This window comes from Phyllostomus discolor, chromosome 8, assembly GCF_004126475.2.
Source record: "Phyllostomus discolor isolate MPI-MPIP mPhyDis1 chromosome 8, mPhyDis1.pri.v3, whole genome shotgun sequence".
In the NCBI taxonomy this organism is placed as follows: Eukaryota; Metazoa; Chordata; class Mammalia; order Chiroptera; family Phyllostomidae; genus Phyllostomus; species Phyllostomus discolor.
Window position 1 is genome coordinate 37431058 of NC_040910.2, and position 14531 is coordinate 37445588.

At 56.6% G+C, this 14531-nt stretch overlaps 2 protein-coding genes across 9 annotated transcripts; both read right to left on the reverse strand.

Moving 5' to 3' along the window:
• On the reverse strand, positions 1 to 2902 carry FAM174C (family with sequence similarity 174 member C). Of its 2 annotated transcripts, XM_028520767.2 has the most exons (3): positions 2396 to 2893; positions 1238 to 1351; positions 1 to 466 (listed from the first exon to the last, which is right to left on the reverse strand). In XM_028520767.2, coding segments are annotated over exons 1-3 (396 nt in total). In that variant the 5' UTR covers positions 2677 to 2893; the 3' UTR covers positions 1 to 465. The 2 variants fall into 2 exon arrangements, with proteins under 2 accessions (XP_028376568.1, XP_028376567.1); XM_028520766.2 differs by lacking the exon at positions 1 to 466 and having other exon boundaries at positions 1234 to 1351; positions 2396 to 2902.
• Positions 2903 to 3650: 748 nt separating this feature from the next.
• Positions 3651 to 14422, reverse strand: LOC114502427 (cold inducible RNA binding protein). Of its 7 annotated transcripts, none has more exons than XM_028519351.2 (8): positions 8469 to 8609; positions 7305 to 7413; positions 7115 to 7221; positions 6879 to 7020; positions 6703 to 6781; positions 6519 to 6589; positions 4004 to 4138; positions 3651 to 3806 (listed from the first exon to the last, which is right to left on the reverse strand). In XM_028519351.2, the coding sequence occupies exons 2-7, from the start codon at positions 7405 to 7407 to the stop codon at positions 4134 to 4136; spliced, it is 507 nt and encodes a 168-aa protein (XP_028375152.1). In that variant the 5' UTR covers positions 7408 to 7413; positions 8469 to 8609; the 3' UTR covers positions 3651 to 3806; positions 4004 to 4133. The 7 variants fall into 7 exon arrangements, with proteins under 7 accessions (XP_028375152.1, XP_028375148.1, XP_028375147.1 ...); XM_028519347.2 differs by having other exon boundaries at positions 3659 to 3806; positions 4004 to 6143; positions 8469 to 8619; XM_028519346.2 differs by lacking the exon at positions 8469 to 8609 and adding an exon at positions 14280 to 14422 and having other exon boundaries at positions 3659 to 3806; positions 4004 to 6589.
• Between the last annotated feature and the right edge of the window lie 109 nt (positions 14423 to 14531).

The window sequence follows — 14531 nt, forward strand, 5'->3', positions numbered from 1 at the left end:
TAAGAAAAGCCAGGCCTGGATCAAGCTCTGTTCTGCTATCCACCTTGCCTGTGAGCCAGGATGCCAGGTCTGGCCCAATATGGAGTTGGGTGACAACTACAGAGCCACTGCTGCCTTTATTGTTCTCAGCCCAGTAGGAAGGCTCTCCCAGACAGGACCACAAGCCCACCTGCCTGCCAGGTCTCAGCTGTGTCCCCGGGGGGGAGGGTCAGGGGCACAAGTCAAAGTCCAGCCATAGGGTCTCAGAATCCTGGATGGGGCAGCCAGAGGCCCCTCTGGTTCGCACCTGGCATCCTGGGTGGTCCTGTGGCAGTGGAGGGCCAAGGTAGCTTCAGGCTGGCTGGGCAGGTCCCACTCGAGCTCTCGGGCCAGCAGAACTGCCAGGTGTGTAGGCACTGGGAGTGGGGCCCTGTCTCTTGTCCTTCCCCCAAGGCTTCTGGGAACACTGCCTCCCCGACCTGAATGTCTGGAAGATGAGGGATAGGGGTGAGAGGTGTGGAGCAAGGGGCCTACCCTGATCCACTCCCTTCCACTGTGCCTGAGGCTCACCCTCCGAGTGCCCAGGAGCCTTCTCACCTTTTCAACTGCTGTCCCCAGGTCAACCAGGGTCCACCTCCCCCAGCCTGCCAGGCCCTGCCTGACTTTGCACCTTGGGGGAAGGGGGAAGGGGTTCCCTAGCCACAGGAGGTGGAGGAGACCAGAGGAACTACCACATTATAGCAATGTCTCCCCTGGGAAGCTTGGAAAGCCAGAACCATACCATGGTCTCCTGACCTCAGCACCTGTGTACCCAACAAGCTGGGCTGAACAGCCATCACTCCATGCTCAGGTCCAGTCCCAGCTCTGTGCCCAGCAGCCCCTGGGTCCTCAGTCTTGCTCTCCTTCTTCCTTCCTGCCATTCCCTTTGTCTGCTATGCTCTTCCTGGGGCTGGAGCCATGAAGAGGCCACCCAACCCACCCCGTCTATAGCACCCTGCAGTTAATTCTCCAACTCTGATGATGATGTTGGTCTTCAGGGCTGGGCCCAGAGCACTGACTCAAGACTGTGGCCCCTTCCCATCTGAAAGAAATGGGAAACTGAGGCTGGGTAGGGCACATGTCTTACCCAAGGCCACACAGCCTGGTCGGCGCAAGTGGATGACCTCAAGAATCAATCAGTGATCTTCCCAACTCTCCAACCCTGCTCCACCCACCCACCCACCCAGAGCTTCTGGAGGTAGGGGGAGGACTTCACTACCATCTCAGATTCGTGGTCTCAAAGATGGTTTCCTCATTGCTGTCCAGGGAGGCCATCTCTGTGGGGTCCTCGTTGGCGAGGAGGCCGTAGCTCCTCCGCTGGGGTTTCTTCAACCTGGAAGCAGTCCCAGGCATGATCAGTGGCTGTCTTGAGTCACCTCTGGGGGAGGCTCACACCCCATCCTGCTTCCTGCCTTCTCCCATGATCCTCCATTGTCTCTGCTTTCCACCTCCTCTCCCGATCCCTACAGTTTAGCTGTGAAGCTTCCTTGTCTAATTGTGTGTGTGTGTGTTTGCTTCATAAAGTTCACAGTAATTATCAGTTGCTCTTATGTCAATAATGGGAGGTGGACGCTTCCCTTGGCTGTTATCCCACTCTACTGATGAGAAAACGGGGTCTCAGAGAGAGGTTAGGGGTAGAAAGGACACCTAAACTGAGGGCTGTCTGTCTCAGGTACAAGCCCTCGCTCTTGACCACCACCAGGAAGAAGATGGAGGCTTTCTACAGCAGATGCAGCAAGATCGAGTACTCAGAGGGAGCAAGAGCACTGTGCACCCACAGAGTGCCAGTCTGGGACAAACAGGACCTCTTTAAAGCGTCCGAACATGGTCAGCTCTGTGTGACAAAGGCCCTCTGGAGCTCAGCCCCAAATAGGAAACTAAACAAGGAAGCCAGAGACCAAACCAGAACCTGGCAGGGCATGTGGGCCACAGTAGAGGAAAAGGAGTCCTTATCTCTCTGGAGGGAACACGGGAGGAACCAAGAAACTGACTTCCGGGTAAGGAAGGAGCAGTTCCATCCAGCCTTGCCCAGTGGGCCCTCCGCTCCATTCTCTGGGCTGGGTGGCTTAAAGTGGAGGGTGCAGCTGGTTGGGACCACAGGCCCAGGTTGGGCGGGTGGGCGACGCCTGGTATAGGGAACTGCAGGAAAAAAACATAAAGCGAGTACACGCCCACCCCCACCGTCCAGCCTGCATTGCTACATCCGAGAACCCTGCATCCGTGCCCACATTAGGAAGTACTAAGGTCTCACGTGACCCATGTAACCCACCCAGACAACATAACGACACAATGACATGCACCATCCACGCCCACTCTGGAGGGCAAGACGCACACTGGTTGGGCTCGCCAAGAAGGCGGTGGCGTGCGCCTGACGTACCTGAAGGCCCGGATGAGGAAGTAGAACACAACCAGACTGGTGAGGCCAATAAGCACGTAAAAAGAGCGCAGCAGCTGCGAGCCTAGCGAGCCCCGCGGCTGCAGGTGCGTAGTGTTGTACTGCACAGCCGGCTGGCTTCCATTTGCTATGGTCTGTGATGGCGAGACCGTAGACTGCGAGGAGCCCGACGACAGGGAAGCGACCTCCTGGACTCCGCAGAATAGCGCTGACAGCAGCAGTGTCGGCAGGAGCAGCAGCAGGGGCAGCACACACGGCCCCATCGCCCTGCGGAAGCGGTAGCTCCGACTCGCCTCAGCGAACTCCAGTCCCTCACTGGCACAGGGCGGTACCAACCAATGGCTCACAGGGGGCGGAGCTTGACACTCGGAAACACCCCGCCCCTTATCCACTACCCCACTTCACCTCTGCAGTCCTGAGTTTTTCCCACACTGCTCTGCGCCTAGCCAGCTGTGTGCACACCCTAAATCTTGTCTGGGGGCCATGACTTGTTCCTCCTGGGTCCCAGCCTGAGTGCCACAGCCAAGGGGAACGTCGTCTACAAGCCACACAGGAACTAGTGCCCCCCCAGGAACGACGTTCCCAACTGTATAGCGGGGTCAAAGATCCGTGCAAGGGACATGGTCATACCAAGCTCAGCACAATACCCCTGGAGCTTCTCCCACATGAGCCTGGTAACTCCTGCTGCTTTGGTCCCCACTCTGGCTTTTGTGCCGAGAAATGGGCCCTCCTGGAAAGTAGGCCTGCCTGTCCTAGCCTGGGCATTCTGCCCTGAGTAGCAGTAGGGGGCACCAAAGTCATCCTGATTGCACTGACCCAACCTTGGGTCAGTTGCCACCCTCCTCCCCTCCCCATCTCCCTCAGTTCAGCAGACAAGGCCCAACCCCAAGGGACTCTCAGCCACCAACTCAGGAAGAAAGCTTGGCTCTATGGGCAACAGACGATGGTGTCTAAGGTCACTCTGTGCCAATACTGTTGCCAGGGCCCTGAGAGACAGATGCCCATCTCAGATGAGGGGGCCCAGACACCACTACCTCCTCCTCTGAGGCCGAGTGTGCCCCTAGGTGAACCCAAGAAGACAATGAAGTGACTGGCTGGTCTGGTTTGGTCCCAGCTAGTATCCTAAACCAAGGCCAGAAGTTTTTCTTTAGGGTACCCCCATTTCTCACCAGCCTTCACCTGAGGCACAGGGACACCCCCCCCACCCCAATCAGCCACACCCCAAACCAGACTCAGATTTCTGGGTAGACACACCAGTCCTTTATTCAAATCTGAATCCCATGTCCTGCCACACTGTTGCTGGTGAGGACTGGCCATGTGCAAGCTGCCACTCACTCGTCCTCCTGGAGTGACTTGAAGCCCTGCACTCCATCCTTGCCAATGAAGAAACCTGCTGGATAAATGAGTGAAAAGAGAACTATAGCTGGCTCCAGTAGGAGGAACACACAGAAAGGTGTCCTCAAAGGGTGCTGTGGGTTGGACAGGAAACCAGAAAGAAACCACAGGAAAGGACACTGCCAGGGCCATAGGATTGTGTGTCACCCCCCACCAGGGACAGAGGATTGTTATCACCCCCAAAAAAGAACTTACAGGTGACAGGCTATGAGAGCAGGGGGCTGCTGTGTCTTTGGCTCCTGCTCCCAGGTGAAATCCCTCTTGGGACAGTATCCCAGGCCATCACTGCTGTTGGGCCACCCTTCTGAGTTGCACTGGCTTCCCTTCAACCTGCCAAAACAAAGGAGTGTTACCCCAGGGACTTGGACGTGCTCACAGCTGCCCCTCCCCACCTCACCCGAAACCATCCACAGCTCCTAGGAGGGTCTCAAGCTAGTCATCGGGCCATCCTGGTAGAGCCCCCATCATGGGTTGGCATGACCAGGGCAAGCCTGAGCCTTGACCAGGCCACATTCCATCCCTAAGCAGAGCCAGCTACCCACTGGGGATGGAGCTGCTTAGAGAATGGTGTGGGATCTGGGAAAAAAACTCATGGTGGCAACAAACATCAGAGAGCTGTAAGTTAGGAGTGTGACAAGGAGATCTGGAAAACACTGTCAATTGATGAACAAAAAAGCCAAAAGGCAGGATGCTCAGTGCTCTCCAATCCTGCTTACAGATTGAACCTACTTGCAAAGCACAACTGCCTGGCTTGCTCGCCTGGCTGCAGGCGAGGAAGGGCTAATGGCTGGGATCTGACTTTAGTTCCAGCTTGATTTTTTTAAAAAAGAAAATGGAAAAGCAAAAAACAGTCAAAGAAACATTACCCAGGCACATAATTTTACTTTCAAATGAGCTCTTGACAAGAGGAGGGATGTGGACACGAGCAAAAGGAGTTACCTCGAATTACAGGGCTATTTCCACATATGAGCTAGCCAAGGGAGCAGCTTGCGTCTCAGAGGTTTCTGTTGGGCGCACAACACTTCTGTCCTCCGAGGGGCTGCAGCTTCCATAGGCTAGCGGAGAACTCTCAGAACTTGTAAAGCAACAGCAGAGCTAGCTAACAAGCAGTCAGTCTGTGGTCACCCAGGGACACTGCCTGCAGTCTGCTCTCTGGCCTGCTTCTAGGCTATGCAGTCTGGTCAACGTCAAGTGCCCATGTGTCAACTGTTCCTGCTGAGCTGCCCGCCCATCAAGCCCTCTGGCTGCTACCGCCAGAAGCCTGCCAGGGCCACCTCGAGGTCCAACCTGCCCACTTTTGTCACCCACCTGCTCACCTAACCAGGACCAGTGGCAGTCAGCTGTCACAAGAGGCCTGCCAGTGTCAGTTTACTCTGCCTTCCTGGTCTAGCTCTCTGCAAGCTTCAGGCAGGGCTCACAGGCCTGCTTCTCAAATTGCAGCCCTCTCTGCTGAGGTCTGAGTGCCAAGAGCTAGCAGCAGGAGTGTGTTGAGCAATGAAAGGGAAATTGTCAGAGCAAGGTTCATTTCAGACGGTCTTTTAATCAGCTTCGTAAAGCCAAAGAAACTGTGTACAAGAATTCCTTAACCACTTCAAATACAACATCAATAGGATATGCATATGTCTTCCAGTAAAAAAGGACAATATAAATAAAACATTTTCAAGAACCTCTCAGGGACATCTTCGAGTCTACTGTGAGCTATATACGGCAGATGGGCTGTACAGGCTGGGCCCAGACAGCCAGGCACCTCTGCTGCCACCTGGGGCCGGTCCCACCATGCTACACTCAGGAACAGTACATGGAACTGGAAAAAAGCTACGGCCTGCTCAGCTTCTAACAAAAAACGGACTCAAAGTCTGTCCAGTCTCCGAGACTTGAATCAAGTGGGGGTGGGGGAGCCCAACTTCAACCAACCCCACTAAAAAGGGAAATAAAAAAAGACAACACAACCAAAACCAAAAAACCCACACAACCCCCAATGATTTTCTCAAAAACTCATGGCTCATGGTTAAATTAAAAACAAAAAAAAAAAAACAAAAAGAAACAAACAAAAAAAAACACACACATAAAATCAGAAGCGCTTTTCAAAAACGTTTTTAAAACCCTTAAAAACTGACAGCGCTTCCTTAAAAAGTAAAGTCTAATAGGCCATCTAGGGGGTGAGAAGCAGTCAGGCTGTGTTTGACAAGATTAGAACTGGTAAGACTACAAAAGTGGGTACAAGGAGATGTGTTCACTACACATTAACGATTCAGCGAAGCTCCCAAAATCTTTAAATATACAGCCATTGGAAGGACGATCTTGAGCAGGAAGGATTTTTACTCGTTGTGTGTAGCTGAGAACAAGAAGCAGGTACAGTGTAAAAGCACTGAAGCACGCAACAAGAGGCAGCATTCCACTCCCGGGTTCAGACCTGAAGGGCTCGGCTCTGTGGCCTCGGGAGCAACCAACCCCCCCCACAGCTGAGGGCGGCGGGGCTGGGTGGCCACACATGCATTTATGCTGCCTGCTCAGCGGGCCCCTCATCTCCCTTTCTTTCTTGGTCTGGTCTAGCTTTTATGTTTTGTGGTACAAATCGCCGCTGGCATGGAGACCTGAGAGGGCAATCTCGTCCCTTATGGGCAAGCACAGTGACAAGGTCTGAGTGTTGCTCACAGAGGGTGCCAAAGCTTGCTGAGCTCCCACCACAGGCCCTCGGAGTATGACTTACCATAACTGTCATAGCTGTCTCTATAGGACCCTCCTGAGCTCCGGTCGCCGTAGCCACCACCCTGACTCCGGCTGTAGGAAGGAAATATGTGGGCACTGGAGGGCACCTTAGTCTACTCACCCGAACCCTGTGCCGGCATCCCAACAGAACCCTGCCACACACTCAGGCAGGACCACATCCTTACCTACTGTAGTCTCTGGAGCCCCCATAGCCCCCACTCCTGGACTCGAACCGGCTCCCCCCATAGCCTCGGTCCCCTCCTCCTACAGACAAGAACAGGGAGGACAAGTGAGTGCCAGCTCCTTGCAGCAGTGTTACCATCATGTCCTCAAGGACCTCAGGCATCAAAGTGGCACTCACCTCTGGAGAACCCACGCCCCCGGCCTCGGCCCCCACGGAAGAAGCCTCCTCGGCCCCCAGCAGAGCCACCTCGGTACCCACGGGATCGGTTGTCGGATGACTTGCCGGCCTGGTCAACTCGAATCTGTCGCCCATCTACAGACTGTGGAGATCAAGAGATTGGCTCAAGTCAGCTTCTGCACCTCCCTGCCCTGCAAACCACAACCCTCTACATCCCCAGAGCAGCTGCCCCTCACCTTCCCATTCATGGCCATCATGGCGTCCTTGGCATCATCAATGTTCTCAAAGGTGACAAACCCAAAGCCCCTCGACCGCTGGGTCTCCCTGTCTTTCACGACCACCACTGTACAGGGAAGAAGTCTGCAGTTGACACCCAACATCCCCAAAAGTTTTGCTCAGCTGCCACCAGGCCAGCACCAGCCTCACCTTCAGAAATCTGTCCGTATTTTGAGAAGACCTGCTCCAGCGACTGCTCATTGGTGTCAAAACTCAGCCCTCCAACGAAAAGCTTGCCTTCATCTGATGCCATGGTGACCTGTGGCAAACCATTGAAATCTTGAGGTCCTCCAGGGGCTTCACTGTTCACCCCTCCCTCCTATTCTACTTTATATACAAATAACATATGCTTGTTGAAGACACACTAAAAAATTATCTTTCTCCTATTTACCATCATAAACCCACACCCAAAACTTAATTTTAAAAAAAGCTGTTAATTCCTTCATTACTCTGGGCCCCCTGTCCCCACCTAGGGCTCCTCAATAGCGGGTCAGGTTCTTTGTACTCCTCAGTGCAGTCCTGGTGGTGGACCCCAGATGATGCTCCCAGGAGATATTTAGGATTGGACACTTAAGACAGGAATCTGCCTTTGTTATCTCGGTTCTTCCTTTTGCACACAGGCACCAAACTACTTAACAGAACGATTGGGGTGGAAATAGCAAAGTCAATGGTCCACTGTAGGGCGCCTGTGGGGGGGGGGGGGGCAGAAACCGGGCCTTCGTGGGGAGATAGGGTGGGGCTCCAACGTGCAGAGGATATGTAAGGCCGGTGCTAATTTGGATAGACCCTTTCTGGGCTGGAAGAACCTCTGCCACATGGTTCCGGAGACACAGGCCTGGAAACGTGCAACTCAAAACCCAACTTGGGACTGAGACACGTGGTCCGCATTCCCCTCGAGCAAATTCAAGGAGAAACTGAGGAAGGCACAGGCCGTGGCAGAGGACCGCCAAGTGGCCCCGCCCCAGGCCCGCCCACACCGCGCGCATGCGTCCTGCGCGGGCCCTGAGCCATTGCATCCGGGCACTCGGCGCTCCCGCCATTTCGTGGGCCGCAGCCTCGCGCTCGTGGCCGCCATTTTGCGGTGGCGGCGGCGCCCCACTTTCGGCAAGCCTAGGCCACCGAGGGGACGCCCCCCGGCTGCGGCTTGGCCGAGTCTACCGCCACCCCACACCGCCGGTGGGGCAGACTCCACCCTGAGCCCGTCCCAGCACTACCCCTAATCAGGGGCGCACCGCCGCCGCCCTGCCTCCTCCGGTCGGCCCCAGGCCGCCCGCCGCCCGGGGCCCTTGGAGCCAGTGCCGCCAGGGCCCTCACCACAGAGTAGGGCAGGTCCCTGACGCAGGCAGGAAGACGACACGACAATACGACCAGAGCCTCCTAACGCGCAAGTGAGCGGGGGGGCCCACCGGGGGCCGCTCTTATGTACGTCGCCGCTGGGCTCCGCCCCCAGGTGCCGCCTTGGCCAATCTCAGGCTACGCGGCCACTGGCCACGCCTTATATTCCGTGGCTGTGGGCCGGACTTGTATAGGCCACGCCTTTTCCGCGCTCCGGTGTCGGGCGCTGTGACTGGCGGGAACGCGTAGGTCCGCAGTCCCCCGCCTTCGAGAGGGGGCGGGACCGGGGCGGGGCTGACCCACTTCCGCGTACCCACCTCCCACCCGGATCAAAGGCCTCCGACCACTGTTGCCAGAGGCTGGAGTCTCTGGCGGAACTGTGACCTTTGCTTTGCTCCAACAGTTGCCTACATTTCCACCTCACCCAGGTTCCCATAGATACTGTGCTCAGTTTTGATACCTCAACATTTGAACCCCGACAACAGTCCTGATATACCTGTTCACATAATTATACTTGTCCAGCGCTCCCAGCAGTCCAAAGTTCCTGAATACACACCACTTCACGAGTCTACCGCAAAGCCCACCCAAACCCCAATACTGAGACAAGCTCATTTATGTGGACCACAATATTCACCATGATTCAAATTCTCCATACTTCCCAACTTTGGGGAACCCACCTCACCCAATCCAGTTAGCCTACAAATCCGACCTGCACTAGCCCACACCCCAACACTCACCTAGCCAAACACTTTTGCATCCAGCTCTAGCCACAGACTGACCCCCACCAGCCTTTCAAGCCTGCCACTAGGGCCAGTCCTCTAGTCCTTACTGTACTCTTCCACTGGGCTCAGCTGGCTTACCCTTCACTAGTTGCTCCATGACCCCTGCCCCAGTGCATCCAGAACCCACTCGCTACCCCCATAGGGGGCCGGCGCCACTCTGCTCCTCCCCTTGCGTTCTTTTCCTGTCTTTTCAAGATGTCCCAACATCTCTGCTATCAGGAGACTGATCTTTGCAGGGATCCTCAAACATGGGGAGTCCCTTTTTGTAGCCAACACCTGCCTCCTGCCCAAGTCTCTGCTCATGCTGTCTCCTGTGGCCCTAGACCCTTCCATGGGTAAATAAAGTTAGTGCAGATCCTGGCCTGCCAAACCAAAGATCCAAGCTACATGCCTGCACTAGAAAGTCTTCAGAGGTTTTGTGAAGTGCCTTGTTCATGCATTCATTCCACCAGCACAAATTTATTAAACGTTTACTACGACCCCATTGCTGGTATGGGCTGCACATTTACCTACGACAGTTCTGGGTTGCCATCAAGGTGTGGACTGGTAACTGGATACCTGTCCCCGGGTGCACCTGCACCAGGCATCGTGTACTTGCGTCACAGGTATGTAAAATGTCTCCGTGCCTGTTTCTGTGGTAACACGAGTATGCGTGTCCCTGTGACTCGGTGTAGAACCAAAACCGTGTGTTTCCCATGGGGTGTTCTCAGGATCCTGGGACCACCCTCATCCCGGCCACAGCCGCTGTGTCACGCTCACCCCGAGGACAGTAGGGGGCGCTGCGGCCTAGCTGTCATCCTGACCCGAGTTCCGCCAGGCCCGCCACGAGTCTCATCGTGGGAGGGGGTCTCCGTCTCGCCCCACGCCTCAGCCCGAGCGCTGCAGGGGTGGGTAGCCGGGGAGGAGGAGGCTCAAAATAGCCCGGACGGGGGCGAGGCTGCTATTTGCGGCCCGGAACGCGCGGTACTCGCCGCCTCCCTGACTGGGACTGGGGATTAGGCCGGGAGGACCAGGTCGGCGCATTCGGAAATCGCCCCTCCCCAAAGGGACGCCATGGAGGGGGCGCCCCACTCCTGAGCCCCCGCAGCTGTCTCTGCAACTAAGGCTGGACGCCCCGCCCCTCCCCACAGTGGCATCGCCATGGAGACGGAGGGTGTGGCCACCTCGCTCACGTACCACCCCCTCCATCCTCTCAGCTGGGCCCCGCCCGCCGGATGCCGGGTTCTACCCCGACACGAGTAATGACCAGGCAGGAGACAGTAATGAGGACCTCAGACCTGGACGGTGGTGGCCGGGATGAGACGCTTGTATGTGGGAGACCTGGGGGCCAGCTAATTACCACACCCTTCTGGCCTGCCCAGCCAGGGTGAGGAAGCAGGAGGATCCTGGCCCACACCCGCGGCGTCCAGAGCCAGGGTTGGGGAATCAGAGACTGAATGTGTGTGTGTGAGTTGCCAGGTGTGGTGCACATGTGTGCCCGTGGGCAGTCTACTCATGGATACAGAGAGGGAAACAAGCATTTCTGGGGACGCTTACTTGTGTGGACATGAAAATGGGACTATGTACGCGTGCACATGGATATGGCAGTGAGTGCATGGAACTCATGTGAGAAAACTGGCATGGAGGTGTGTGTGAGCACACATGGAAACATACTTGCAGGGCACTCCATGTGGACAATCACAGGGGGTTGTGCGTAGATCCCAAAGCTTGTGCATTCAGGATGTGGATGTGGGAGCAGCCGGGGACAGGGCTGGGTGTGCGTGACTTGGATAGACTGGTCTCACAAAGCATATGTGTCCATGGCTGGTGGCATGACTCATGCTCCTGGGGTGGGCACACATGCTGTGCATCAGCAGTGGCCAGGGCCTCTTGGGGCAGAGGAAGGATACAGGAGGCCACAACCAGGAGGAGGCTTTAAACTGCCCCCTACCTAGTTTCCACCTGCAGAAGGAGGTGGGGGCTTCTGGTCCTAGGAGGCCCCAGCTGGTTGCCAACTGTGAGCACAGGAGATTTAGCTGCCCAGAGCTTAGTTTCTCTGGTTTCTAAGAGGAGGTCTCCACATGGAGGAGGATTCAAAGGGTAGGGGGGACAACTGGCAGATGCCGATGACTCACAGTCCAGAACATGGAGACTGACTTGTTTGTGCTCCCCCCCCAAGGCTCCCATCCCAGGAGTATAAAGGCCAGGTAGTGACCCCAGTCCCCACAAACTGCATGCACACATGATGGGCTGCAGAGTGGGATCCTGGGGGACACAATAAGACACAGACTTTGTTCATTTGCTCCAACCTGCACCTGGGCGAAGGCCTGTGGGAGCTACAAGGCTGCCCCTCCCATCATACACGTTTGCTCTTTCCTCAACTCATGATGGCGGCCCCTTCTACTGAGGAAAACTGAGGCATGGACAGGGTGGTAAATGCAGTGACTGACAAGCACACACCAAACATGCATTTGGACATAGAACATGGATAGGAGGAGCTAATCCCCACAGATGCCCTGTACATTTGACCCTGGCCCCACACACCCACACACAAGTGTCTTCACCCACATACAGGTTCTCCACAGGCACAAGGGGCTTGTGGCATCTCTGTGGTAACACTGGAGTACACAAATGAGGAGTGCTCCCTCCCTGGGCAGCTGCAGTGACTCCGGGAAGAGCTGTGGGGCAAGCAGCCCACACATGTGCCCACACCCCCCTGCACCTGTCCCCACCAGAATCACCTGGCTGGGCTCCAGTGGGCCTGTGTAGGCGAGTCTATGGCTGAGTGCTGGGTGTGTCTGGGGAGGCTGCTGTGTTGGGTGAGCAAGTCTTCCAGGACCTGAGTGTCCAATGCTGGGTGTAACTTCCAACTTTGCAGTTTTCTTACAGGAGATCTTGGCCCAGGCTGAGAGTAGAGGTGTGGTTTGATTTGAGGGTCACGCAGTTGATTGAGGTTGTGGCGGAACCAAAGTATGGGTTGGGGCTGGTTTGGGGTGTGTGTAGAATATTGTGTATTAGGGTTCTGTGTTGCAGAACAGGGAAGCAAGTGGACTATGGAGAAGGGTGCCTCACGTAAATGTCCTGTAAGAAGGCAGATTAGTCTGTCTGAGGCTGTAAGAGGCCCTGTGTGGAAGTCTGAGGTGGTGTTGCTTCTCCTGGAGGCCTGTGGAGAACATCTGAGGAGTGGGGAGGGGGGTACAGCACAGTTGGGGTCAGCCTGTGAGGGGCCACCTTCCCCTGCCACCCTGTGGGGCTGGCCCTACCCAGATTCCAGAAGGGTTAGGGGGTGTCCTCCCCACCTCTGCCTGCTCCCCGACCTGTAACCTTGGCCCAAGCCCACTTCCTTGGTGCTGGGTACCCAACTCAGCAGCAGCTGACTCCAGGGAGGGGTGGTGAGGTGTGGGTGGAGGCCGGAATGTGCTTAGGGTGATAAAGAAAGGGGCTCCCAGAAGAGGGTGGAAGTAGTGGAGGGGCTGGTGGGACAAAGAGCAGATGACAACAGAGGGAGACCCGAACAGGGATAGGGACAGGCCAAGAGACTAAGGAGGGCAAAAAGAGAGAGAGAGGACAAAGACAGAGGAAGAGAACTGGACAAAGAGAGGAGAGGAAGGCGGAGACAGATGGAGGCCAGGGGCAGATATAAAGGCAGCAGAACAAGGACACAGGTCTAGGGTACAGCAGTCAGGAAGCAGGGCCTCAGGTGACAGGGGCCCTGCCCCCACCCACAGGCAGGCTGCTCACCTGCCCTCAGTGACACCAGAGGCTGCTGATCCTCTGCCCTCCCAGGGTTGGGCAGCCGTGGGTGGGATTGGAGTCAAGACTCCTGGGTTGGGCCCCAGCCCTCTTGGCTTGGTAACTCCCATTCCCAATGAGTCTGGAGAGGAGGGCAGGTTCCACTAGGCCCTGTAGCGGGGGGGGGGGGGGGGGGGGGGGGGGGCAGCTGTGCCCCAGACACTCTCCCAATGCTGTGGGTGCAGCTGGCCCTGGTGGCATGCTACTCACTCCACCTCATCAGATGGCTCCTCCCTAACGTCCTCCCCAAGCGACCCCCTGACTGACTTTAGCCTTTGGCATTTCAACACTGTGCAGCTAGGCCCAGTGACCCATTTGGCCACCCCCGGAGGGCTGTTGCCCCAAGCAGAAAGCCATGACCTCCTCCTTCCCACCCACAGCAGCCTCTTCACCCCAGGAGCACCGCCCACCTGTTAGCCACCACCTGGACTCAGGCTCCACGCCTTGGTGGCCACGCCATTCCACACCACCATCTCCCACCGGACCCTCATCTCAGTCTTGAGCTCTGCCTGGGACCAATGGTTTGGCTCACATCCTCCCCAGCTGGCAGAGCCTACCCTGTTCACACTGACCTCTGCCTTCTCTGTGTAACTCCTGGTCACATCCCAACCTGAACCACAGCCAGGCAGCGATGTGGACTTCTGCCGCCCTAATCTCTCCCACTGGGGTGTTCAACAATTTCTGCCTAGAGGTTGGCCACATACTAGGGGCTCTTAAAAGGCACCTTCCTCCGATCTCCCAGCTACCTGCGGCCCCCTTGCCAATCACCCCGCTGAGAACAGGAGGCCCCTTCAGACAATACCTTATCTGTTCCTTCTCAGGCCTCTCCCCCAAGCCCAGGCCCAGCGTCCAGCCACGTCTGTCCTATATGTCCTGGCTTCTGTTCCCTCCACCAGCTCCTCCCTGGTTGCCATCTCATTCCCCAAGCCACAGACTTGGAGAATCACCCTTTCGGGTCCCTGGCCTTTTATTTCTCCCCCATCCTGATCTCCCGGCTGCCCCCAAAATGCCCTTGCTTTTACGCCTCCTGGTTTTTGCACACCCCGTGCCCCCCACCTGGGGGCACGCCTCCCTGTTCCTCTATTTGGCAAACCCCTAATCCTCTCGCAGTCTCAGCCCAACTTAAGTGCCTTCCTCCCGTTTGGTCCCCAGCGCTCCCGCAGCGTGGGGGCTGCAGTGCTCCCCCAGCTTGGGATCTCGCACACAGAGTCGTGGGAGAGGGGGCAGAGAGCAATACCTGGGCGTGGAAGGGTGCACGGGACAGCGCGGGTACGGGTAGGGGGTAGCCGCGTGCGGAGCCCCCGGATACGCCCCCTCTTCCGTCCAGGCCTATCTGCCGTTGTCAAAACTGCCGCTAGAGGCAGGGGTGGGGTGCCTAACGCCTCCGCTCCGCGCTTGCGCACTCAGCCCGGTCACCAAGCAGTACCTCCTCAGAGGCAACCACGCACCACTATTGGTGTGTACAGAAGAGCCAATGGGGAAGCAACCA